The sequence below is a fragment of the Meriones unguiculatus genome, chromosome 7, assembly GCF_030254825.1.
Source record: "Meriones unguiculatus strain TT.TT164.6M chromosome 7, Bangor_MerUng_6.1, whole genome shotgun sequence".
In the NCBI taxonomy this organism is placed as follows: Eukaryota; Metazoa; Chordata; class Mammalia; order Rodentia; family Muridae; genus Meriones; species Meriones unguiculatus.
This window is the reverse complement of record NC_083355.1, coordinates 26,380,815-26,405,955: the sequence shown is the minus strand read 5'-3', so window position 1 is coordinate 26,405,955 and position 25,141 is coordinate 26,380,815. Positions and strand designations below refer to the sequence as shown.

Here is a 25,141-nt window from a genome sequence, read left to right as displayed (position 1 = left end):
TTGTGTTATGCAGAGAGCCACTGCCTTGTGCATGAGGTCGCTCTGTAGAACAGGTGAGTGCACACCTGTAAAAACTCGACGCTCAGGGGGCCCTCGAGGGTGCAGCCCTCAAAATGTGACAGGGCAGATCATCCGCAATCACAGCTCAGCAAGAGAAAACGCCAGATGCAACGTGGAGCTCTGGGCCAGCTTGAAACCCTGGGCCAGCCCAGGTGGGGGCACTCAGGAAGAGTACCCGTGGAAAACACCCAAGCTGGGTACAGCAATAGCCCCAAGGGGCAGAGGAGGGAATGTGTATGTGTATGTGGTTGGGTGTGTCGGGGGGCGGGCAGAGAACCTGAGTGGGAAGGTGGTAAAGGACGTGAATGCAAGGCCCACAGGGAGAGTGGCCTCCAGCCTCAAGTCAAGCTGGACCAGCCTTGGCCCATAACGCTGCCACTGATGCTTCTGAAGGGAGGGAGGAGATGTACAAGGCTGTGTATTAAGAAGATTAATCTGGCTGCAGTGGTGGCGGCATGCAGATGGCTTGGAGGGGAGACGGAAGACCAATTAGGAGATACTGCAGCTGTCCCGGCAGGAGGCCTGAGAGCCACTTCTCACACACAGTGATGTGCCTTTCCCAGGGAAAGGTGGAGGAGCCAGAGCAGAGCTAAGAAGAGGCTGGGTCAAGCCACTCCAGCTCTGGTCTCATGCTCAGTCCGTCCCTCAGGCACCTAGCACCTTCACCTAAAAGATTCTACTGCCAATCTGGACTCCTCAGCTAGCCTCAACTCCGCTTTTGCTCTTCCCAACTTCATGGTCCCAACTCATGGAGCTGGGATCTAAGCGGGCTGTGAGAGATGAGGGCGCCCAAATCAGGAGAAGGCAAGTATTCCAGAGGGTGTGAGAAGTTGGGGGGGGGGGGATGGTAGGATGGCAAGGAATTCCCCAGCAATCTCACAGGTCACAGAGAGGCTGCCTCCCCAGCCTCTGCCTCCCCAGCCTCTCTGATAGCGCCTCTCTGCACACCTCGCTTCCCAGAACCCTCATTGCATTTTCCCCTGTGCCCCCTAACTAAGGGCACAAACTAAGGGCAGCTAGCTTTATCCTCACCACTGTCTCTCAAGCAACTAGAAGGTTCCCAAGTGAATACAAGCCAGGTAGGCATAGTTCTACCAGTGCTGGCTTAGCTTCAAGACCTCCAACCCAGCCCCTGCCACTTAAAATTCTGGAGACTTGAGCCTGGCATGCTGGCCCATGCCTGTAATCTCAGAACCCAGGAGGAAGAGTTCAAGGTCATTCTTGGCTACAGCTACGTTTTGAATTCTAAGCCAGCCCAGGCTACAAGATAACCCATCTTTCACCAAAATAAAAGGAAAAAACAGGAGTGGGGGTGAGCGCTGAGGATGCTGAGTGCTTGCCTAGCATATGTGAATCCCCCAGCTCTCAAGAAGCTGAGGCAGGAGTATTGCTACAAGTTTGAGGCCAGCCTGAGTTACACAGTAAGTTTTGGCCAACCTGGGCTACATAGTGAAACTTTCAAAAAGAAGGGGAAAAGGAAGGGAAGGAGGATGGAAGGAAACAGAGAGAGAGAATGGAGAGCTTATGTTCTGCTCCTCACCCTCCTGGTCAGGGTGAGGAGGCCTGAGGTCGAGGTAGGCTATTGAAAGCCACTGTCACACTGACTTCGGAAGGCTCTTGCTGGTAAGGTCCCTGGTTTGGGTCTGTTCCGAGTAGAATAGTCAGTCATGAACAAGACTGTGCTGACCAGACTGTCCGCACCTGCTGGGCAGCCCCCGGGCTGTGTGCCTGACCCACAGTTACCTGTTCCCACGTGGCTCTTCACTTGGCCCACCCTTTGGTTCCTCCCCACACTCAGCCTGAACCTTCATCTTCCTCCCTCCTTTACCTGAACTAGGATCCCTTACATCGATTGCCCCTGTCATCTTTCATAGCCCCTAAACAGGAGCTCTCTGTATGTTCCACCTATAAGCCCTGGCCCTGCCTCTCAAGGATCTTTCCAGTCCATCTGGTAGTAAGTAATTGTTTTGGCAGCGTCCGTCCGGGACCAGCCCCTCCTGCCCTGCACCTAGCCTTCCTGGCCTATGCAGTCATCTCCTGTCTCTCTAGGGGTCCGCTCTCCCACAGTCTCTTTCCCCTCAGCCAACATTGTAGAGTTTATTCTAGGCCCGCTCCCCCTCCCTGGATGCTCTCCCTCCCCCGTCACCTCACTCCCCATCCTCCAGCTGTCACTGGAGTGTAGAGGATACTAAACAAAGTCCCTGGCTCCTCATCCAGACAGCCAGAGCCTGCCTGATATCCCTCTCAGCATGGCCCACGGCCATCTCAAACTCAACACATCCAAAACAAACCCTTCACCTCCTCTGCGAACCTGCTCCTTCTCCTCTCCCACTCCACTGCACACTAGGATTCTGTCTCAGAACCTCAGAGCTATCTTGGAGTCCTGCTTGCCCTTTATCCGTGCCGACAGTCAGGTGCCAGTAGGCTCGCAGTCTTGCCCACCCCTGTTCTCTTTTCGCCATCCCCTTGACGGGAAGCTCTCATTGCCTGTCATCTGAGTGATAGAAACAGCTTCCTTGCCCCTCCCCAACCGGCCCGCGCCTGCTGGCTGGCTCAGGCTCCTTCAGAGTCTTTCTCACATCCCCGTCACTCCTGCCTCCAACACCTCGTGCCCCTTTGCCACCCGGTACGTTTCTGAAGGAGGCTGCTGGATGGCGGTTCGTCCTGCCCCTTTCCTCGCCCACCTCCCTCACCTGTTGTGGAGGTGTGAGTACCCCTCCTTTGCCCCCTGGAGTCCAGCTCCTGGCACTGGGCATGAATTGTCATTGAAAGAGAACAAGGACATACACTGCCTGAGCGCCCTGGCTCTGCCCAGACTCTCCCACATTCTAGAATTCTCCCAGTGGGCTCTGATCAAGAGGTACACTCCATGTAGAGCTGGGGAGGCCGAGACCAGGTGATGCCTGAAAGGACACAGCACCCCTCAGCCTAGTAGCTCCAAAACAGTACCCTTTTTACCAACCTCATTCAAGGCCCCCTAAAAATATGGGACCAGGTCAGTCATCAAAGAATTATCACCCAAAGGCTTGCCAGGCTGACAGCTCCCAGACCACTATCTGGAGACTGGAGCCAGGCCCAGGGAGAAGGCATCCATGAATCCTTGCTTTCAATTGCCACATTTGTAATATCTATGTAGCATGTCTGGTGTCTGAGAGAGTGTGTTTCCTAGCTTCCAACAGAGCCAAAAAAAAGAGTCTGTGACCCCCTTCAAAAGTCCAGGCATACCACACTTGGAACCCACCCCCATCTCACCCTCACTTCCCTTACTGAGAACCAACCTCCATCACTTATAAATAGAAACTTTCCTGGACATATATCTGCAGTGACACGATGGGCCCAGACACTAGTGACAGGCAGAGCTGTCCCTATCCTGTCCTCTCTTGGCCTAAAAGGCCATCTACCTCAGACGCTTTCTGTTCAGCTTCCCCAGCCCTATATGCTGTCAATCTTGCTTCTCAAGCAAGACCTTACTGGGACTCATAGCTACGACAGACTGTGACTCCAAGACCCCAACTCATAGATTGACCCCAGGTGGAACACAGGCCACAGAGCCATCTCTTTTCAGAAAGATAAGAATAGTCCCCAAGATACACTTTTCCAAGCCCCGGCTCCTCCCTGGAAGCCTGAGGCCATCCTTGCTCTCCCTCTCCTGATATCTATCTGGTGCCAAATCTGAAGATTCAGCTACGCGTGGGCTCTCCCCATCCCCTTCCTCTCTGTCTCCAAGAACAAAAAAAGAGCACAGACCAACTACAGCAGCACCTCCTGTCTCATTCAGTTTTACTCCAACAAGACTTCCAGGAAGCTTTTGATAAAACACAAACCTGGTCATATGACCTGCTAAAAAAAAAAAAAAAATCTTGCTATCAACACAAGCCAAACTCCTTCCTGTGCCTCTCACAACAGCTCCTAATTTCTTCCCAAATTAATCTCTTGCCACTTGCTCATCCAGACCATATCCTGTGCCCCGCTCATTCTGAATGCCTACATTTAGGTTTTAGTGTCTGGTACCTCTGGCCGCCCCCCTCCCCTTGCTGCATCTTTAGATGGCTGCATCCTGCCTATCCTTCAGACTCAGCTCAGAGTCCATCCCTTCCCAGGTCCACAGCCAATGACCCAGCTATGGGGGCAGGGGAGATCCTTTCTACCACAGAAACTTGCAAATAAGTTGGGCTTGTCCTGTAATCCTACAGTTTGAATCTAGGGTCGAGGGCATGCTAGGTGAGCACTCTACTCTGGAGCTATATTCTCAGTTCTTCTTTACTTAAAATAATTTTTTTTGAAGACCAGAGAGACAGGTCAGCAGTTAAGAGCACTTGGTTCCCAGCACCCACATGGCAGCTCAAAATCATCTGTAACTCCAGTTCCAAGGGACCTGACATCTCTTCTGACTTCTATGAGCTCCTGCACATACATGGTGTACAGACATCCCCCCAACCACACACACATACCTAAAATATAATAAGTAAATGTTTAAAAAAATTTTTTTTGATACAGAGACTCAATAAGTTGTCCAGGCTGGCCTTGAGCTTTCAGTCTTCCTGCTTCAGCCTCTTGAGTAGCTGGGATGGCCAGCACCATTAGGCCTGGCTAATTTTGTTCTTTTGAGGGCTGGTTGTTAAACATTTATCAGCATCGCTGCATAAACCCAACTCTGACACATAGGATATGAGTGTGGAAGGGACGGATGGGTGGATGGATAGATGGATGGATGAATGAGTGGGTTGGTAGGTGGATGGGTGAGTGGGTGGATGGATGGATGGATGGATGGATGATGAATGAGTGGGTTGGTAGGTAGATGGGTGAGTGGGTGGATGGATGGATGGATAGATGGATAGGTGAGTAGATAGATGGATAGGTGGGTAGATAGACGGATAGATAGGTGGATGAATGGATGGATAGATGGTGATGGATAGGTGGATGAATGAGTGGGTTGGTAGGTGGGTGGGTGGATGGGTGGGAGGATGGATAATTCACCATTCTGGACTCCCTGTATTGCCCCCTGCTGGTGGGACACATGCCTTTGCTCATCCTGTAGTCCCAATGTCATTTTTCTGACTCGGGGCCTCCTCAGTGTCCTGTCTCCTCGTCCCTCTCACTAATCTTTCCGAGCACACAAATAGTGCTGGCTAGTGGTGGAGTGGTGAGGTACATGGCCCCTGTCTTCAGGGTCTGGGGGTATAACAAAATGAAGTTCCCTCATGGAGAGGTAGGTGGAGGGGACAGACACTGCCTCCAGCAGCAAAACTGAACAACAAGCAAAGTAGATGGCAATGGGAGAAGACAGTGCCTGGGGAGGGGCATAGGAGTGGGGCTGCACACACAGCAACCCCCTCTCCAGGGCTCCTCAAGATGGTCAATACCAGAATCGATGGATACGATCGCCTTATTAAGAGCCCCACAGGGAAAGCAGGAGCGTGGGGCCCAAGAGCCACCGCAACAGCATCTGCGGAGCTTTCCTTCCAATCAGCTCCACTTCCCCAGCCATCAGCTCCATCTGAGTCCTGCGCTCCCCCTCCCTGCCCTGTCCCTGTCCTCCTTTGCATCTGGACCTCTGTCCTCCCTCTCTGTCTCTCCTTCCACATCTCTGTCTCTGTCTTTTCTGTCCCCTTCCCCCTGGGTCTCCATCTTGCCCTCTGCATCAGTCCCATTCCTGTCTCTCCTCTAAGCCCCTTTTGCATCGCTGTCTCTCAGCCCTGAGTACTTTCTCACTCTCCTTCCCAGCAACCCCTTCAGCCTGCTCAGGGGCCCAGATGGTGGCACATTCACGCCACAGTGCTTGCAAGCACAGGACCATGGCAGCTTCTGGGGTTTTATGACAGCCTCCCTACCCTCAAGCTTGCCAGGCAGCAACCATTCACCTCACCCAGCCTTATGGGAACTCCCACTCACCCCCATGGGGCCTTCAGCAACCAAATAGTAGGACAAACATCCCTACAGCAGAAGCTGCCAGCTCCAAATGAGAGTTTGCTATTACTGAGGGCCAAGGGGAGATAGGGTTGTCTCCTCTTTTCTTAGGAACGTGGGTAAGGAGCTGGCTGGAAGCACTTCAGGTAATGGCTTTCCTTTCCTTTCCAAAGGGGGCATCCTTCTTGACATCTAACTGAAAGCCCTCTTGCTGCAGCTTCATCTGCCTTCAGCTTGTCTGACTCAGCTTCTTCCCAGTGCAATCAAAGCCTCCACCAGCAGCATCTGGCCGGGCAAGGACTGCTGTATGCAACCCCCACCTGGGGTGGGGGAAGGGAGGGCACAAAAAAAAGTGCTCCCTTGGGAGAGAGGGACTTAACCAAAACAAGCACTGAAAGCAACAGAGGAGGTAGAAGCTCAGGCTAGGGGACCCAGGGTAGTAGAGGTTAGGGGTAGCCATCTCTCGGGTCCTAGACGGAGGAAGTGCTACCCCCACCCTCCCAAGGCCACCTGGCAGAGTAGAGCACCTCTCTGTGGGAGGCTGGCAGAGCTGGCAGGTGCGTACATGCCCACGCCCCACGCAGCCCCAGACACAACACGCCCACCCCGTGCCACGCATGCCCACCCGCTGGCACTGCAGCCAGCATGTGGTTCCACCCATACACACGCACCTCGCTGACACAGGGGGAAGAAGAGGGCACAGCAGAGCTGCTCCACACTGGGTTATTCAAGCAAGAGAGAATGGAACCGATGGGATGTGATAAATGAGGGTTGTGCCTGGCTAGACAGGGCAGTTCGAGCAAGAGCCAAACGCTCATGACATTTCCAGGGCAGAGGTCGGTGGGGTCAGGGTACAGGGGTTCGGAGCCCTCTGAGAAGCGAGCATTCTGCTGGCTTCACACACCCTAGCTCAGCCCCTACTGGTTGAGACGCCCCTCCTCTACCGTGCCGGACTGTCCCAGCCTCTCAATGCCTCCGTCTCAGCACCGGGATCTGGAATGAGGGGTGCACGTACTCAGTTCCAAACCAGGGAGGGTAAGGTTCTGGTGGCCCACTCCCTCCCCTGCTACCTCAAGGTGGCAAGAGCTCTGCCCCCCCCCAAAAAAAAATAAAATAAAACAGAGTAAGAGACAAAAGCACAGAAGGACCTACACACAAGCACTACCAGCCAGCCTATTCAGACAGCCCAGCATATGTGTGCAGGCCAGTGGGGTCCCTTCCCCCCACAAACTTGGCCACACATTCCATCTGCATAGCTCGGAGATAGCTTCCTCTCTTCAGCCCAGATCTTGTAGCTGGCAGCCGTCGACCCGCAGAACAAGCTCCCCCTCTTCCACATGACAGCCCTCCAAATATTTGAAGACAGCTCACCATCCCTGCTGAGCCTCCTCTACTCCTGACTAAACACCCAGCTGCTGGAGCAGCTCCTCCGACTTACATGGATCTCAGGCTGCCTGGCCATTCTGGGCACTCTTACATACCCAGAGCCACCCTGGTTCAAAGCAACGGCTCAGACCTGAGGTCAAGCCAAAACTGCCTTGCTGCTGCTGCGTCCTGAGATTCTCCCAGGCACGGCCACTCAACGCCGCCAACACTCAACGTCGCCAACCCCTCGCTGCTACCTGCGTGGCCCTCCTGCTTGTCAGTCACCCTCTGCTTACTGAGATTACACATCCCCTGCCTGCCTTGCCTTCTCCAAAGGCCCAAGTCTGGTGGCTTGTTGCCGAGTATGCCCATCACTCATTCACACACACACACACACACACACACACACAAAAACCCTCCCTCTTCTAAGAAGCCTTCCCCTCCACCTTCAGAGAGCATGTGTGACGCCCATTCATGGTGCTCACCCTCCAGAGACCCCACCCATCGCTCCATCTCTCTCTCCCCCTCTCCCAGCCATGCCGACACAGAGAAGAACCAACCCTAGGGAAGACGCAGTTGTCCCGGGGCAGCCCGGGCTGCATCCCTTACCTGCTCATGGTACTCGATGCCCATGCTGAGAGTATTGACCAGGATGGCGATCATGATTCCCCGGCCAAAGTATTTGCTATCTACGATCTTCCGGAACGTGTCACAGATCAGCCTCCAGAAGGCCAGCACGGGACTGGGTTCTGCATCCGGGGCAAGGCTCCGCCGCTGCCTCCGGCGCTGCCGGCTGTGGGGGTCCCGGAGGTCGCTGTGCTGAGCGTCCTGTGTGAACTCATACACAGCCTCGCTGTCTGAGTCAGGCAAGTCATGGTCAGCAGACTCTGGCTCCCCTGCTCCCGTCCTGGCACAGTAGGGGCAGCCGTCCGGCCCACAGGCTCCACTGTCTGCCTTGGAGCAAGGGCTGGAGATCTTGCAGGAGCTATGGCAGGCTCCTGGAACAAAACAGTAGGGAATTAGAGGCTCGGGGCGCTCACGGGGAGCTCTCCTGCCCTTAGAAAGGTGTAGACCCTGCAGCAGGGAGGCTGGGGTTCCTGTGAGGGGTGTGCGAGGCACTCAGTGAATGGGGTGCTCTGGAATAGCAAACTATCCCAATGTCAACAGCATCCTATCGAAGGTCACTCCTGAGGATCCTAAGATTGAGGTAGAGAGGTAGCCGCTGTGTCCTTCATGGTCCTGTGCGGCTCCCATGCCTCAGGAGCTTTCTACCGGGGAACCTAGAGCATCTCCTCTCCCCTGCAGGCTAGGCCTGCACCCACACAGCGCTCAGCAGCATTTCCCAGGGGATCTCTGGGTCCCAGCCATGCATGTACACTTCTCGCCGCACACACCAGACACACAGACACACACGCTACGTGCACATACTGTGCACAAGCAGAGTGAGCACACGCTATTTGTCCACCACAGTACACATACACACCGAAAAGGTGTCCCCAAACACATCCGTGCCGTCCAGTGTTTACGTTCCTGAGCCACGCACATACGTGCAGAGGCTCACACCAGGAAGGAACGCCACACCCAAACGCATGTAAATCAGACACTTGTACACACACACACACACACACACACACACACACACACCTCCCCTTTCCTTCATGCACACATTCGTATATACCAGGTATATTCTGAATACACACAGGGACGTGCCCCAAAGCATCCCTGTCCATCTAAACTCCTGTTTGGGTCAGAGAATATAAGAAAGGAATGACACCTCGGAGACCACCAGGTAATGCAAGTGTGAGGATTGGCTCAAGGCCTGACCCCTTGACACGTCCCCCTCTGAAACGCGTCTGTCTAGCCCAGGGCATCAGTGAGCTCTCACCGTAGTGGTGACCTCCGGCCCACCTACCATCCAGTGGGAAGCGGAAGCCTGCGTGTGAGATGTGACTGCCTCACGACCTACGGCAGGGCAGCGGGAGAGCTAGCAAAAAAAAAGAACCTTTCGCTTTGTGTTCCTCGGTGACACTCTCTGGTCCCAGGGGGCGTCTCTCTTACGTGGTGCCTTCTGCCACCACATCCTCCCCTGAAACACCGGTCCCGGGCTGCATCTGCATGGTTAGCCCACCCGCCCACACGGGGCAAGCATCACACTCCTCCAGGTTATCCTATGCTCCACCCACAGGCTGGGCCCGGTCTCTCGGTCTCTCTCCGTTTACAGCAGTCACCTGGTAGGGCACCAGACTGCCACAGTCACACCCCATTTTCCCCGCTGAGCCTCAGGACGAGGGACACAGAGTGGGTCGCAGAGTTGGATGCTCTTGAGGTCACACTCCAAACACTCCTGGCCACCTTTCTCCTTATGCGCTCGGCAAGGGGGCACACAAGCTTATCACCAACCTGTCCAGAGGGCTCAAGCAGATCTTGCCTGCAAAGCCTGTGACAGGCAACTCCATCCGGCAGTAAGTAGCTAGATGTTATGGCCAAAGGCATAGAGGAGCGCAGCACATGGCAGGTGCCCATGTGTGCCCGCTCTCATTCTCCCTACACACAACAATCACAATTCCCACTTGAACAAATGAGACAGTCAGGGCTCAAAAACAGTCACGGGACTGGTTGAAAGAAGGCGCCAGGGCTACAAGAGACAGCGTTAAGAACCTGGGAACTGGGCCCTGGGGCTTCAGCCTCCAGACCCCTCATCTCCTAAATTACCACCCAGCCTCCAACTGTGGGTCCCAGCACACCCACCCACGCTCTCACCCGTACTCTGTGTCTCCAGTAGCTTGTGCATGGAGCTGAAGGGCCCAGGTGGGATGTTGAGGCTGGTGAGAGTGGGGGGCCCAGGGCTGGGGGCCACCTCCACTAATGCCTTATCCTTCAGCATCTCTGGTGGAGGGCTGGTATGCACAGTGGGGTACACCTTCCCACTACCCACAGTCCTGCCAGATGCCTCCGATGGGGACCTGGGAGGGGGCGCCTGGCAACGGACCGGCTCCAAGTGGCAGTCGGCATGGTAGAAGCTGTGTACAGACTCCGCACCCCTCCGGGGTCCCCCAGAGGGAGTGGGTGTAGAGGGTGGTGGCAGCATGAGCCGGCGAGACCCATTAGCACCCCTGTCCTGGATCTCTGGGTTGGCCCGGGGAACTCTGAGCGTCCCATTACCCAGGTGGTAGTGGTGGTGATGATGGTGATGGTGATGTACCAGGTGGTGGACAGACAGACGACGGTGTGAGCGGGAGCAGCTGCCACTGGGCTGGGGCTCCTGCCCGCCATGGGCCACTGGGCTGGTGAGCAACCCAGCCCGCACACCTACAGCCCTAGAGACCTGGGCCAGCCTCCGGGCTGCCTTGCGGAGGATGTACACCAGGTACTTGAGCAGCTCCTCGTAGCAGCTGCCCGGCTCGGAGAAGCTTGCCAGGGTGCTGGCATTGGACAGGAACCGTACACGCTGCTCCCGCATCAGCTGGCTTTCCCGCTGCTTGGTCTCTGAGAACTGTGTGGCGATCACCACCAGACACAGGTTGATCATGAAGAAGGAGCCCACCTGCATGGGTGGGGACAGAAAGAGGACATGTCCTGAAGAAAAGCGAATCTTGACGCCAACTGCCGCCATCAATGGAGTCCTAGCGGCCCAGGCGTGCGGTTTACAGCGGTCTGAGCCTTATCCTATTTTATTGCCATGTTAATATCGGGAGCAGGCACTTTGGTACTCTCCGTCTGAGTAGTGAAGAAGCCGATGCTCAGGGAGGTCAAGAAATTTGCCCAAGATCACTCAGCTAATACAGGCCAAGTTGAGTAAGACTGAAACAGAGCCCTGTGGGAGTTCAGGGTGTTGCTATCGCTGGTGATAGCATACTTTGGAGATATCCCCTGCCTTTGAATTTGTACACATGGAGACGCTGAGGCATCTCCCCAGTTTCTATTGGGAGAACACAAAACTGGGGACACGGAACCTTTGACTTGGATTAGCCCTTTGAGATTTACTTATAATTCTCCCACTTGTTTCAATTCTTGCTTCGTGACCTTGGATGTCAATATCCCCATCTGAAAATGACTAATAAAACCGTCATTCCCCATCTCCATGCCTCAGTTTCTCCAGGACCCTGGGTGACCTACTGTTTAGACAGCAAGCCTGAAAGATGGAAATAAATATTTGTGATGACAAAGAGGACTTCTTTCCCCCTCTAGCTCATGTCCTAGTAATTATGATAATTAGCTTCACTAGTGTGATTCCAGAGAGCTGTTTGGGAAGAATTTTCAGGAGGTGTGTGGGAGGGTGGAAACTAGGCCCCTGATGTCCCTGTCTACCCCTCCCCCCACCCAAGCAAGCGTGAGGAGCGAGGACAGCCACAGTTTATCGGATGAGCCACTTGGCTGAAAGTACCTGCCTCACTCTGGGGTAATGGTCAGGGATGGCACAGGTGCCCAGGCTAGCTTTGCCCCATGCCCAGTCATTCTTTCACACCGAGGAAAGAAGTTACGGTAGCCTAGGGGATGGCCCTTTCTCAGAGCCTACACATACTGTCTCTCTCCCCAGAAGTAGTCTCATTCTATTCTCACCTCTCTGAAGTTCGTCCCAGGTCTTGAATGATCTTAATCTCGTTCTCTTGCTATCTAACCCTCCACATGACTCTGCACTGGCCTCTCGGTGACATGGAAGAACGGAAGGCTGAATTTGGAGTTGGTAACCCTGGAGCTGACATCTCAGCTCTGGCCCTAACTTCCTTCATGATCCTGGACCAGTCGCCAACCCTCCAGAGCTCTGAGCTCTCCCTTAGAAGCCAGAGGCTACCAACCATCCTTGAGGTGGTCACCTCACAGGCTCGTATGAGGAAGAATAGCCACATCAGCATCGACAGCCCTCCCTGGCAAGACTGACCCACAGCCTAGACAAGGCGCATGGTGGGAGCAGATAAATGAGGGGAAGTGATTTTCCTTGCTTGAAAAACAAAGGTGGCGAGGAGATCGTGGGGAGTACAGAATGCCCAGCCCTCGGGAAGTGCAGAGAGCAGAGGCTGGCACACAAAAAGTGCTCAATAAATATCAGCCGTAAATGGTAGTCATGAAAGCATCCACAATGACTGGTAGTGATTAAAATGATTGAATGATGCTGCTTTGGCCTGTCTTCTGCCTTCATTAAAGCCTTGGGATTTCAGAACTGGGCGGAATAAGAAATGTCAGAGTATTTCTTAATACTGATTGGAATTTGGGGTGCATAATACTTTGCCTGCAAACATTTCAGGACGTTTTAACATCTTCTTTTCCAACAGAACGCCAGCAATGCTCCCCTAGAGCCATACTTGGCCATTTCTGAACACCCCTAAGGAAGGCAATGGTAGCAGTGTGGATCGAGAACCCTCCTCCACCTTATGAGTGAAAAGTCAAAGCCTATAGCAGAAAGGGTCCTCAAAGAGGATGACTTGCAAAAAGGTAGAGTCTGGCCTTGATCTTGGATTTCTCCTAACTCTCCTGGTAGCCTTCCCATGATGCCACCACCCCTACGGGACTCGAGAGCTAAGAACTTCCCCTCTATACACTGTGTCTCCCATCCCCATGAGGGCCAGAGGAGACACTCACGATGATGAGGAGGATGAAGTAGATGAAGTTGTAGAAGGAATGAGCATCCATCACAAAGTACATGATGTCGACCCAGCCCTCCAGTGTGATGACCTGAGGAGGTGAGAGAGGCAGAGAGCTGACTATGGCTGGGCCCACTAAAGCCCCCTCCAGTCTGCCCCGCCAAGGCCCTTGTCACCACCCTAACCCCGAGGATGAGCACTCCCAGATTGTGCTGGGTCCCAGGACTGTTCTGGGCAACATCCCAGGGCCCGCGCGACCCCACCTGGAAGATGGCGATCCAGGCATAGCCGATGTTGTCGAAGTTGATGGCGCCTTTGAAGGGGTTGTGCTCGCCTGCAGAGCAGTTGGTGTAGTATTGGTTCCAGTTGACACAGGTGGTATTGCTGGAACTGTTGTAGGCCTCGTAGTCCAGGCCGCAGGGCGGGCCGCCGCCACCTTCCCCACGCAGCGTGGGCACGCTCCTGCAGGAGCGCATGCCGTTCTCCCGAGGCTGGGAGCAGATGAAGGGACTTTCATCTTCATTCTCTGTCTGATAGTAAGGCTCCAGGTCCACACTCAGGGGGCTGCAGGGTGAGGGCGAGACAGAGATGAGGCTGGGGAGTAGCATTCTCCACCGAAAAACCAAGGAAGAAAAGAGCTGGCGTGGGAGAGGGGATTGGACAGAGCAGGGGTTTGTGGGTAGGAATGAGAGCTCTGGAGGGATGTGAGGGCTTGCTCAGAAACTCCTGAGTTCAGAGGTCCACAATTCCAGAGAAGTGGTTTTCCAACTTTGTTGCTAGTCAGAATCACAGGAGGGGTTTCTTTCTCCCCCTACCCCCACCCTTCTTGGTCAAGTAGTCTCATGTATTCCAGCCTGGCCTCGAACTCCGAGTAGCAGAATGCCTGTGAATTGCTGATCCCGCTGTCTCTGCCTCCTGAGGGCTGCAATCACAGGTCGTCGCCACAGCGCCCAGTTTATATGGTGCTGGGGATCAAACTCAGGGCTCTGAGCATATGTGCGCGTGTAAGCTAGGTAAGCACTCTACCAATTGAGCTATATCCCTAGCCCTCAAGGAGCCTTTCCTTCCTTCCTTCCTTCCTTCCTTCCTCCCTCCCTCACCCCACTTCTTCCCTCCCCCTCCAGGCAAGGTCTCACTATGTATCTGTAGCTGACCTGAAACTCACTATGTAGATTTAGCCATCCTGAAATGCACAGAGATCCACCCAACTCTCTCTCCAGTATAAACATGTGCACCACTGTGCCTGGATTCTGGGGTGTTTTTAAAATACCTAGGTCCAAGCTGAAGCCCAGGTTGATGCAATGAGAATCTCTGGAAGGGAGTACCTGCGTATCGGGGCTTTAAAATGCCCCGGGTTATTCCAATGTGTGGCTAGGCCTCAGAACCAAAATGCATGCCAGATATGAGAACAGGTATATCCATGGCAACAGGAAGCCAGGGACTCGGAAAGATCCACAGCTCCCCAGTCTGTCACCCACTGGCTCCACCACTCACAGGCTGAAGTTCTCGGGGAGGAAGCATCGGTTCCGAAGCAGCCCTGCCCACAGCTGGACACCGACGATGCCGAAGATGAAAAAGACGAAGAAGCAGAGCAGCAGGACATTGCCCAGCATAGGCAAGGTGTCCAGCAATAACGTGACGAGGATTCGCATGCCTGTGGGGGCAGAAGAGTCATTCTGGGGGTTCCGATCTGGCCCATCTAGGCTGCGTGACACAGGCCTGGCAGTCTCCCCCAAGGGGGCCCACTGGGGATGCTGAGAAGGCCCAATTTAAGCTGGGGGGGGAGACTCGCAGACATGCCTAACTCTCTCAGGTAAGCCCTTTGAAGACCCCTCTGTCCACCCATATTAACTGTTGTGCGGTACCACCACCTACCCAGAGAAACTGGGCTTTCCAAAGCCCTCTCAGGTTCTGAGTCCCACCTCACTCTCCCAGTGTCACCAGAGGGCTGATAATTTCACCCCCAATTTACAGATGAGAAGTCTGAGGCTCACAGAAGTGACGTGAGTTGCTCAGGATGAGGGCTGCTAAATGTAGGCTCCAGGACTTAAATTTAGGCGTTCGTGCTTCCAAATCCTGCTCCCCAAGGCGCAGGCACACACACACACCTCCCACTTCCTTCTCTCACCAGACACGGTCACCTGGCCTTCCTAAACGTTGGCCCCAGGGGGCCACTGGGAAACTAAGTTGGACCTGGAGGGAGACTAGAAGGAAGCCAAGACAACCAGCACTTCACCGGGTTTCTGAGAACCACCCCTACAGCAGGGTCCTGCTTCTCGGTTCCCTGTTTCCTGCTGGGTTCAGATCTTGAAATCGAAGTCTAAAGAGACATAACTCTGTCTTTTTGGGAGTAGAGCAGTTAATGCTCCCTACGGGGACGAGGCCACTACATCCCCACCCCTATATAAAAGCCCTGCTAGAGATCCACTCCCCTTTCCTCACTCCAGACCTAGGACTCAGTAGCCCAAATACTTGAACAAGGAAACCTCCAGGAAACCCAGACTTCCCAAGCCCTTTTCCAACTGAAGGATCTCTATTGGCCCATTTGACTCCCAAAGGGCCCTGTTCCCTCTAGGGCAAAGGTTCTAAACAACAGAAACACAGCAACTGATGCACCTTCCTGGTGACTACAGTCACCCTGCGCTGACCAGACCTCGTCCCCCTCAGTTCTTCCCATCCCCCTTCAGCTCCTTGGAGAGCCAACCGAGAGCCGTTCCTCAGGGCTTGCATTAAGGGAATTACAGCAGTGGTTAGTCTGAGCTCTATCAATCTAGTAGCTGTCACCTGGGAGAGGAGGCCAGCCACGCCCCTCTTCTAGGGCTCCTGTTAGCCCCCCCTCCCCAGCAGCATCCAAGCATCATGCCCCACCCCAGGCTCACTCAGCAGCTCTGCCCTCCCAGAGATAACTGCAATACACACACACACACACACACATACACACACACACACACACACACACACACACACAGAGCTACTGCAGCATCAGGCATAAAGTCGGGCACAGGGCCCCTTCCTCAGGCCTCAGTGGGGACCATCTGCAGCACGTATAGATTGGGGAATTGCAAAGGGGGCCTGCAAAATGGGAGGGGCAGGACGTCAGGGGAGCTGGAGCTGCCAAACCTTTGCTGGCTCCAGAAACCAATGCGGTTTAATTTAGATAATGGTCCCGGCAGTCACTGTAAGAGCTGGGAGGGGGGTGCGGGGGACGGGATGCAACCACAGCCAGAGGAGGGTAAGGCGTGGAGTGGTCTTGTCTTGAGAGAAATAGTGTTCAAAAACACCCATGAAAACCCCAGAGAGACCACTAGCACTTTGTGTCCCCTCCTGCTGGTCTGATGGCCTCTCCACTGGCCCCCACCTACCTTTATTCCTCTGGAAAGGGGTCATCTGGGGTGTTTCTAAGACTCTGTCCAAAGCCTGGCTGAAATGAGTGGGGTGGAAGTTTTCCCAGGTATCTTTTCTAGTGAAACCACCAGAGCTAGGGCTCTCTGACTGGGTCCCTACTGAGCCCTTCTCTGTGTCAGCTTCAAATGGTCAGATCATGCATGACGCACGTGCCACATTTCCTCTGAGGGCCCTCTGTCCAGGGGTGAGGGCTAAGGGGTCACTCACTGGGGACCCGGTTAATGGCCCTGAGAGGTCGCAGCACACGGACTGTCCTGACTGCGGAGAAGCTGACGTTCTGCAGGTCCAGCGAATACTCCAGCATCCTGTGGGGAGGAGCCAGGAAGGAGGCCCTTTGAGTCTGAAGCCAACTCCATGAGAAAGGGGCCAGTGGAGAATCCTGCTGTGAGATGGCAGGGTGACCTAGGACTCTCCCCTCTCCTCCACCAATGGAGGCTGAAGATCAGCTCTCTATCTAGGGTACAGGGACACGCCCCAAACTATGACAGTCTCCTCAGACCCAAAAGGAAGACCGTGGGATTCAGAGGGCAGGCCAGAGCACTGCAAGCAGCCAGTCTTGGCTGAGCGGACAGCCAGAGAGGCAGATCTGTCCACTTCTCTCTCACCCAAACCCAAGCCCTCACCCTGCGATGACGATGAAAAAGTCAAGCCGGTTCCAAGTGTCTCCCAGGTAACATTTCTTCCCAAAGATGCCCAAGGCCACCATCTTCACTACCATTTCCACGGCAAAGAAGGCAAAGATGAAGTCATCGAAGGCCTACAATGGGAAGGGGGGCTGCTGAAACTGAGGTGAATGGAGGACACATCTATCCCATCCGGAGTTGGATGAGGGCTTTTGGTAGAACGGAGTTCAGGGCATTAAGATCACCACTTCCTCCAGCACGCGAGTGCGTGCACACACACGCACTCACTCACCTGCAAGATCCGGCAGCGCTGGGAGTCACAGGCAATGTCCTCACAGGGCCTGAACATACCCAGAGTCACACAGTTGAGAAGAATGACCAACATGCTGATACGCTCGAACCAGGTATCAGGTGTCAAGGAAACAGCTCTCCAGGGCCTGAGCCGATGCGCCTCCCAGGCCGTGCCTAACACTTGCTGCCTGTCAATACTTCCCAGCGCCTTTGGAAGCCCAAGAAGTGAGATGAATGGATCTGGGGCTACCATGGTCCTCTCGTCTCTCTGACCCCATCTCCTTCATTTGTAAGTTAGAGCGAGCCATAAATACCCTGACTATTTGCACAAGCCATGTAGGGAATAGAATCGATTGTGCTTGTGGAAATGCCAGGCTCCAGTGAGTTTGCTGTGAATCTGATCTTCCTCTCCCCACCTCACCGGGTAGATGTGAGAAGCAAGTGAGATAATGTATGCGAATGTGTTACACAAACCTACGGTCGGATTAAGCCTGCCTTACAGTTCACCACGCACTTTCGCACAGTGCCACGACTGCTGCTCACAACAGCCCCATGAAGCGTGCAGGGTGGATCATTTGATTCCCCACAACCCAAGGACAACAAGACCCAGACAGCTGAAGCCAAGTCATGTGCCAAAGTTGCTCAAGGAGCCAGGATGAGACTGGCTCGGTCTACTCTGTCATATTCCCTTGCAGTATAGCTACTCAGGCAGGCAGGGACACATGCTCGCCCTGGCACCAGACAAGAAAGCCTAAATCTGCAGCCCCCACCCCCCAACGATTCATGGGAGCCACAGGCTTTCTCTCCAACCACCAGCTCCATGGCTTCTCAAAGCACTCAGCCTTTAGTCACATCCGTGGCTTTTGGATCAAGGCGACAACCCATGCCGGGCCCTGCGCTGAGTACAAGCGTCAGCTGTGCAGAGGGAACAGTAGCGCCATACATTGTGAGGCCATCTCCCTTGAACCTTCTAACCCAAGCAGCTAGAAGCAGAGGGGAGTCTTTCTAAATCACGAGCCTTTCCGCACGATGAGCTCTGTCCAGTGGTTTACCTTCAGCCCTTCAGCATGAGGATATACAAGATAACCTCTGGAGAAAAAAAGGTTCCAGGCCCTGGACCCCACAGATATACAACCAGACAGCCTGGTTTCCTCACGGAAAAGTAGAAGTGAGGCAGAAAGAGCAAAGAAACCAGAGACAAGCAGAGTGTAGAAAAGAAAGAGGAAGGGATTGTGGCCGCCTGTGACCAGTCCACTCAGGGCCTCAGAGCCAGTGGACCATTCCTGTCTTGGCCTTGGTTGTGGAATGACAAGGCTTTCACCAGGCACAAAGAGATGATCAGGAAGGTTCAGGGATCCAAAACCCATCGCTCCAGCTGTCCCCTACCACACCTCACCTCTGTGCTGAGTCTCCAACCCTGAACTGCTTTCTTAGCCACCTTGAAGCCCTCGCCATTCCAAGACTCTTTTCTCTTGGGTGCACACCCGTGTCACCACCTGTGCCTCGCACCCCAGAAGTCCTAAAACATTTTGGTTTTCCTAATATCTGTCTCTTAAAAGAGTGAGAGTAAAAAAAAGACAAGAAAATCCTTTGGTTTGGAGTGGATAAGTAGGTGAGAGGGGGAAATGAAAGTGCTTCTATGGGGCTGTTTTTCTGAGCATAGTCAAGAGATCTCTCTCCAGAATGGGGGTCAGCCAGGGGTCACTCTGGAAAAGGGGGGACAGGGAGGAAGCCACCACTTGGAAAGGAAAGGAAACAATTACCTTTAATAACTGATCTCTCCAAGCTAGCCCACTCTTTTCTGCAGGAGAAGCAGGGCCTAGGAGGAGCCTTTGAGAACAATGGTTGGGGAGACATCCTGGGGCTCCAGGATGTCTTTCTGTACACCCAATGACAGTGACTCTGCTGAGCTAAGTCACCCATGTTCATGGCTCTTCTCCTTTGCTGGCTACAGGCTCCTGGCAGGTAAGGATACTCTGCCACATCCTTAACATAACCCACCCTACAGAGCCCAGGGTAATAGTCTGTAGTAAATGATCAGTGCCCAGGAGGAACGAATGAATGAACCAACGCACCTATCAGGCAGTCACCGGCCTATCTAGAAGCCAGATGTGCCACCCCATTCATGTTTCCCTCAACAGTGACAAATTCATTAGAGTGATAAAAGGAGGAACAGAATTGACTTCACAGAGGAACTGGGTCCCCAGCTCTGTCCCTAGTGTATACAAGTTCAGACAATCTGAGGCCTCCGATAGTCAGAATCTGACCCCAGATAACCCCGCATCAGGCTCTCAGCCAAAAGTCCCTGCTCCAGACCCCTTGGCAATCCAGCCTGCACTCAAGTACATCCCTTGCACTCCAGCTTTCCCTTCACGGTAGATAAGTATAAAGGGACTGGCAAATCGAAGACAATCTGAACAGGGGAATGGCGAAGGGGGGTTCTTTTCACCCTTCTCAGGGTGGGGCTTGTTTCCTTGGGAACATGGCAGTATGTCACTGTGTGATGTTCTTCTGTTGCCATAACAACAGGAGAATGTGTCACCAGGTGGTGTGGATTTGTTGCCATGGTAATTAAAGAGACAGTCTTCCCCCCCCCTACACATCCTCTCCCCTTGCCAAAGACTGATCTCTTGTCCTCATGCAAGGAAAGAGAAGCAGGGAGACCCACAGGTTATCAGGTTGGGGGGAAAAAAACCATGTGACAAATCCCCATGGTAACTAAGGGAACGGGGGACACTGGTTGCCATGGTGACTATGAGAGACCTGTGCGGTCACATGTCTACTGTTGCTATGGTGACTGTCCGGGCTGGAGTGGATCCCAAAGGGTGGGAGCAGGAGAGGGGAGGATCTTTCTCCTCCTCACAACCCACCATCAAAAGCAGAGAAAAAGAGAATGGTGCAAGAGGACCTCTCTACCATCCCTCCCCCTCCTTCCCGGGAGAAGGAAATAGAGCATGTTATAGCCACAAATGAGTCTTCTCCATAGGTTTTTATCCAGATAGAGCTTTTGCCTAGATTGGCAGCTATAGATCTAAGGCCCAGGGCCCAGGGTGTGAACCCAGACAGCGATCAGGCCTTCTAGCTGCTTCTCTCCCTCCCAGAAGTCTGGAAATGTGAGACTAAGGAACACTGAGGAGGAAATTGGCCTGGACCCAGGAATTCTGGCCTTCTAGTAAGAGTTGGGGGATGGGGGGGCAAGTTCTCGCCTCACCCATCACACAAAGAGGTTGGTAGTTTATGGGATCCAATGCTCCCTAGAGTAAAAGAAGATTCAGGGGTTCAGTCTGATGGCCTGCGTGCATTTTTTTTTCTCCAGAAAAAGGGGAATCCCCCAACAGAGGCCCCTCCCGCTAGCTAACTACCCTGTCTCCTTATGCACCCCCAGCTCCGGTGTGTGGGTGTGTGGGGAGAGAGGTTTCCAACTAAACTGAAAACTGAAGCCTGCCCGAAAGGCAGCCAGCCCCACCCAGAGACAGGAGACAGGAGACAGGAGAAAAGGGCCACTGGAATCTTTGGGAGGGGAAATAGGCCAGAAATCTGATTCAAATGTCTGTGACTCGTGTGTGTGTGTGTGTGTGTGTGTGTGTGTGTGTGCGCGTGCTTGTCTGCGTGTATGTGTGAGCAGTGTGTCTGTCGCCATCCCGGCTAAGGCAGGCAGGGCGGGGTGAGAGCTGGGGCGGGAGCATCGGAAGGGGGGCAGGGTGGAGGGGTAATCCCAGGAATGGCTCCAACTGGCACTCGGGGTGATGGGGAGTCCCCCAGCAGTGGAACAGAGTGTGTGCGAAGGAGTCTATATGACCCAGAAGAAAGGAGGATCTGGGATAGATTGCCAAAGATTTGCAAATCCCCACCCCCCCGACCCCAAGTTCCACTTAATTCTCTGCCCCAGCTCTTCTCCCAAGAATCTTCTCTGGGATGGTGGTCCAGGGTTTGGAAATGGGACGAAGGAAGGTATAAGATTCGAGCAACCCCCTTATGCATACACACACTCACACTTCCTCTGAGGACTCAGTGGTGAATCTTCCCTTGGGAAAAATTGGAAGACTTGAGGTACAATGGCGAGGAAGACTACAGAAATTCCTGGGGCCTCCTCCCTTCTAAAGGCACACACTCAAACACACACAGTCGCGCACAGCCCCACACTCACATTCACTTCTGGAAGCCATTAGGACTCCTGCCTCTCAGGCCTCCCCCTTCTCCTCCCCCCAACTCCTGGCAGGCTCCCCTCTCCTCCTCTGGCCCCCCTCCCACTCCTCCTCTCTCGGCATCCCAAATGCCAGCCTGTGATTTCCAAATGAGAAAAAGCTGTGCTGGGCTCTGAGCTTGGAGAAACTCCTACACAAACTTCCAGATGTGACACAACAGCCCGAGAGGGAATGCTCAGGAACTCCTTCCCGGGAGGGGAAACGCAGAACGCACGCCCTCACACTGTAAGGAACACACTGCAAAGGCCAGCGTTCCCCTGTAACCTGGGAGGCAGTGGCCTGCCTGGGAGCTGGTTGGGCCCATGTCCCTGCTCTCCCAGTACAGAAACATACACTTCTTCTTTTATCCCTTCTTCCTTTTGTTGTCCTTCCTCCCTCCCTAACACACACACACACACACACACACACACACCACACACCGTACCTGCATCTAGATCTCCACTCTAGGAAATCTGGCCTCTTAATGAGGCCATGAAAGGAAGGGGCCAAGAAAACTATGGTAAGAAAAAGGCTAACTAGCTTCAGTTAACTAGGGAGGGAAAGACTGTCCTCAGACCCCTCAGGACCAGGGTCTTCATGACCCACATTGTGGACTCCTGAAGCCAACAGAAGCCTCGCATGTACCACAAAGAGAGAAAGGAGAGGCAGCTCAGAGTCCCTCTCTGGCAATGGAAATACACTTGCCCTTGTGACTTGGGTAGGAATGGGAACAATGCGGGTAAGAGTCCAGGTAACCCCCTCTACCAAGAAATTGTTCTCAGCATACTGAGCTAATCCGCTAGCTAGTCCAGATATAGGAACATAGGTACTACACACCCAAGACCACGACTCTCCATGTTGGGCCTGCTCGGCCAACCTCAAGATCGATGCTAGACTCCCACCTCTCATCCCTCTTGAAACCCTGGTCACTTTTCTCCTTCCAGGAAAGCGTTTATCTCCAGATCCTCCACCTGGAGATAGGGCACGTGGGCAGAGATGCTTGCCAAAATGTCTGTTTTTAGGGGTTATATGAAGGGAGAGGAGACAGGACCTTCCAGTTGCGCCCAGGACGCCTGAAGAAGAGGCGATAGGCGATTGCTGGGGGTTTCCTACTCGTGGTGTGGTTAGGACTGGAGGAGAGGGCTTCTTTTCCCATCTCCCTCTCTGCCACAGAGAAGGGGACCTTGGGATGGAGGCTCATGATTCAAGATAACAGTTAGGGAGACCTCAGACCTCAGAGCCCCCTACTCTCCTTTCTTCAGCTCAGAGAGGAAGGAAGGAAGGAAGGAAAGAAGGAAGGAAGGAAGGAAGGAAGGAAGGAAGGAAGGAAGGAAGGAAGGAAGGGGCCAAGGCTTGGGAGCTCGTCAAAGACTGACAGAGTGTAGAGCAGGGGTGGGGGACCCAGCTTCTATCCTGCTCTGCGCACTAGAGGCAGCGCTGCAGAGGGCGGCACCAGGCTTCCCACTGCCCCTGTTCTCCAGAGCAGAGCTGGGCTCTCCTCGGGGGCTACATACCCTATGCCCCCCCACACCTCGAGTCCCAGAAAACCTCTAGGCTAAAAGAAGAGAATCAGAGGAGGCTGTCTGTCACTTAGATAGCAGTACAGCCAGCCCCCACCACACACACACACACATCACACACCTTTCCAGTACCCCAGAGCTGAGTGTCAGTCAAAGCAGTGCTTTGTGCTAAGGGTTTTAGAGGACTAGGGGTTCCCTGACCACACCAGGCTAGGCAGAGGTGAGGGTGAGGAGTGAAATCCATCTGCCTGAAAATGTGGGGCATGCACTCCCAAAATCCATCCAGAGAGTAGGCTTGGGTTGTCTGACCTCAGTCCTCCTTAGTGAACACACTGGCAGTGTCCTGGTTCTCCCCCCGCCCCCCCAAATCTTTTCCCACGACTGCGGTTTCCCATACCTGGAACACTCTGATTTGTGAAAGGGAGGCGTAGTGTGAAAGAGCTTAATCCCATCCCCCACTTGCCGGAGCTCGTCAGCCCCCCCCCACCCCAACAAGGAAAACAAAAAAACAAAAACAACAACAACAACAAAAAACGACAACACAAAACTCCCCAACCCAACCTTAGGCACTTGAGATCAGATAAAGAATTGAGATGGGGAGGGCGCTGGCCGCATTGGGCTCCCTCTGAAAGGGGCTCCGATCCAGCTCTGGGGGCAGACAGCTCCCCCTTCACCACATCTTGTTCTCATTCTGCACCCCTGACATCAGCCGCCGCCGAAATCTCCTTGTTGTGCCTCCAACCCGCGGATTGGGAGGGTTTGGGGAGGGGGGGGACAGGATCTGCCCCCCTCCCCTTTCCCGCTAGGTCGGTAAAAACCTCAGTCTTAAGCACTAGGTTAGGGGACCGGACCCTGGAATCCGCCGCAAACTTTGGGGCGGGGGCATAAGGAAACCCCGGGAGACTGCGGCCTCCCCTCCTCCGTCCCCGCAGCTTCCTCTCCACCCCTGCCCCCAAACTCGAAAACCAAACCCAGTTCGCTAACCCCGCGGCGGGAGGGCTGGCGGGGAACAGAGCGCCCAGGCTCCTAACCCTGCCCACATCTGGAGGATGACGACCCTCCTCTGCCCACATCTGTAGAGCATCCAGCTGCGTACCCAGAGGGTCACGTCTCCCTCTCTCTTTCCCTAGCCTCCACCCCCACCCCCACCCCACCCCCCGCCCAAGGAAGACTGAGGTGTGTGTTCGGAGGTGGGGCTCCTTGGGGTACCCACCAGTCTCCTCTTCTACTCGGACGGCCCCTCCCTTCCTCGGCAGCCCCCCCCCCAAACTGTCACAGTCCAGGCTCACTTCTCCAACTCACCTGGCTCTCTGGACCCCTCGGGTAACACGCCCCCCCACTCAGTGGACCCCCTAATCCTGCCCCATCGCGGCGCCCGGTTGCCCCGAAGGATATGGGTTACAGACCGTGCGGAGACACCAGCTCCGCGGGCGGCTGTCCTGGCTCAAGTAGAAGAAAACCACGGGAGCCAACGCCGGGTACGGCAAGCCCTCCGCCTCGGAGTCCGCGCTGCCCGGGTCCTTCTCCGTCGACCCCGGCCCCTGCCGGCCCCCGGCCCCAGACAGGTCGTTGAGCCGCGTGAAGCTCCGGGGCTGTCCCGACTCCTCGGAGCCCGCTCCATCCTCCTCCTCGTCCATCCTCTGGACAGCCGGGGCCCCGGAGGTGGGGGGGCGTCCGAAGAGGGGCAAGCGGAGCCCCTCAGAGGAGGTGTCCTCACGCAAGCGGGGGACCCCAGTGGGGAAGCATGTGGGGGGCTCTAGAGAGCTCGCTGAGCCCCCGGGAGGGCCAGTTCAGCCCAGCTCCCCCTGCCCTCAGGGGCATGCTGCCCGCGGGGCGCCGGGTCGCAGGGAAGCCCCGCCTGGCGAGAGTCCCGCTTCCCCTGGATTCCCGGGGGCTCCCCGACTAGCCGGCCGGCTTCCCCTCACTTTGTTCCGGCTTCTTCGCTTCGCTTGGCGCCCAGGCTCCGGCTGCCCGAATCGCGGCGAAGCAGCCCCCCGAAGGGGGGGGAGGGAGGAGGAAAGGGGCCACCCGATGGAGGGCGGGGGTCCGGGGAGGGGAGCCCCCTCTTCCCTCGGCGCAGCTGGAGCACGATCTAAGGGGTCAGCATCGTCCCGGCTCCGCGCCAGAGGCGGCGGGGGGGAGGGGGAGGGGAGGAGGGATCTCTTTGGGGGTGGGTTTGGAGGGGGTGGGGGCCGGCTCCTTCCTCC

General features: G+C 54.8%; 1 protein-coding gene across 26 annotated transcripts in view; it reads right to left on the bottom strand.

Annotated features, from left to right (window-relative positions):
- Cacna1g (calcium voltage-gated channel subunit alpha1 G) overlaps positions 1-24,571 on the bottom strand; it is a 63,100-nt gene extending 38,529 nt beyond the window's left edge. For 23 of the 26 annotated variants that reach the window (XM_060386914.1, XM_060386916.1, XM_060386917.1 and 20 more), the window contains exons 1-9: positions 24,331-24,571; positions 17,232-17,344; positions 16,940-17,073; positions 16,524-16,621; positions 14,406-14,565; positions 13,175-13,475; positions 12,910-13,002; positions 10,093-10,876; positions 7,942-8,330 (exon numbers count right to left, since the gene is read on the bottom strand). In XM_060386914.1, the coding sequence (XP_060242897.1) occupies positions 7,942-8,330; positions 10,093-10,876; positions 12,910-13,002; positions 13,175-13,475; positions 14,406-14,565; positions 16,524-16,621; positions 16,940-17,073; positions 17,232-17,344; positions 24,331-24,571 (2,313 nt within the window). The remainder of the gene's footprint in view (positions 1-7,941; positions 8,331-10,092; positions 10,877-12,909; positions 13,003-13,174; positions 13,476-14,405; positions 14,566-16,523; positions 16,622-16,939; positions 17,074-17,231; positions 17,345-24,330) is intronic. The other 3 variants (XM_060386918.1, XM_060386939.1, XM_060386938.1) reach the window with 2 other exon arrangements.
- Between the last annotated feature and the right edge of the window lie 570 nt (positions 24,572-25,141).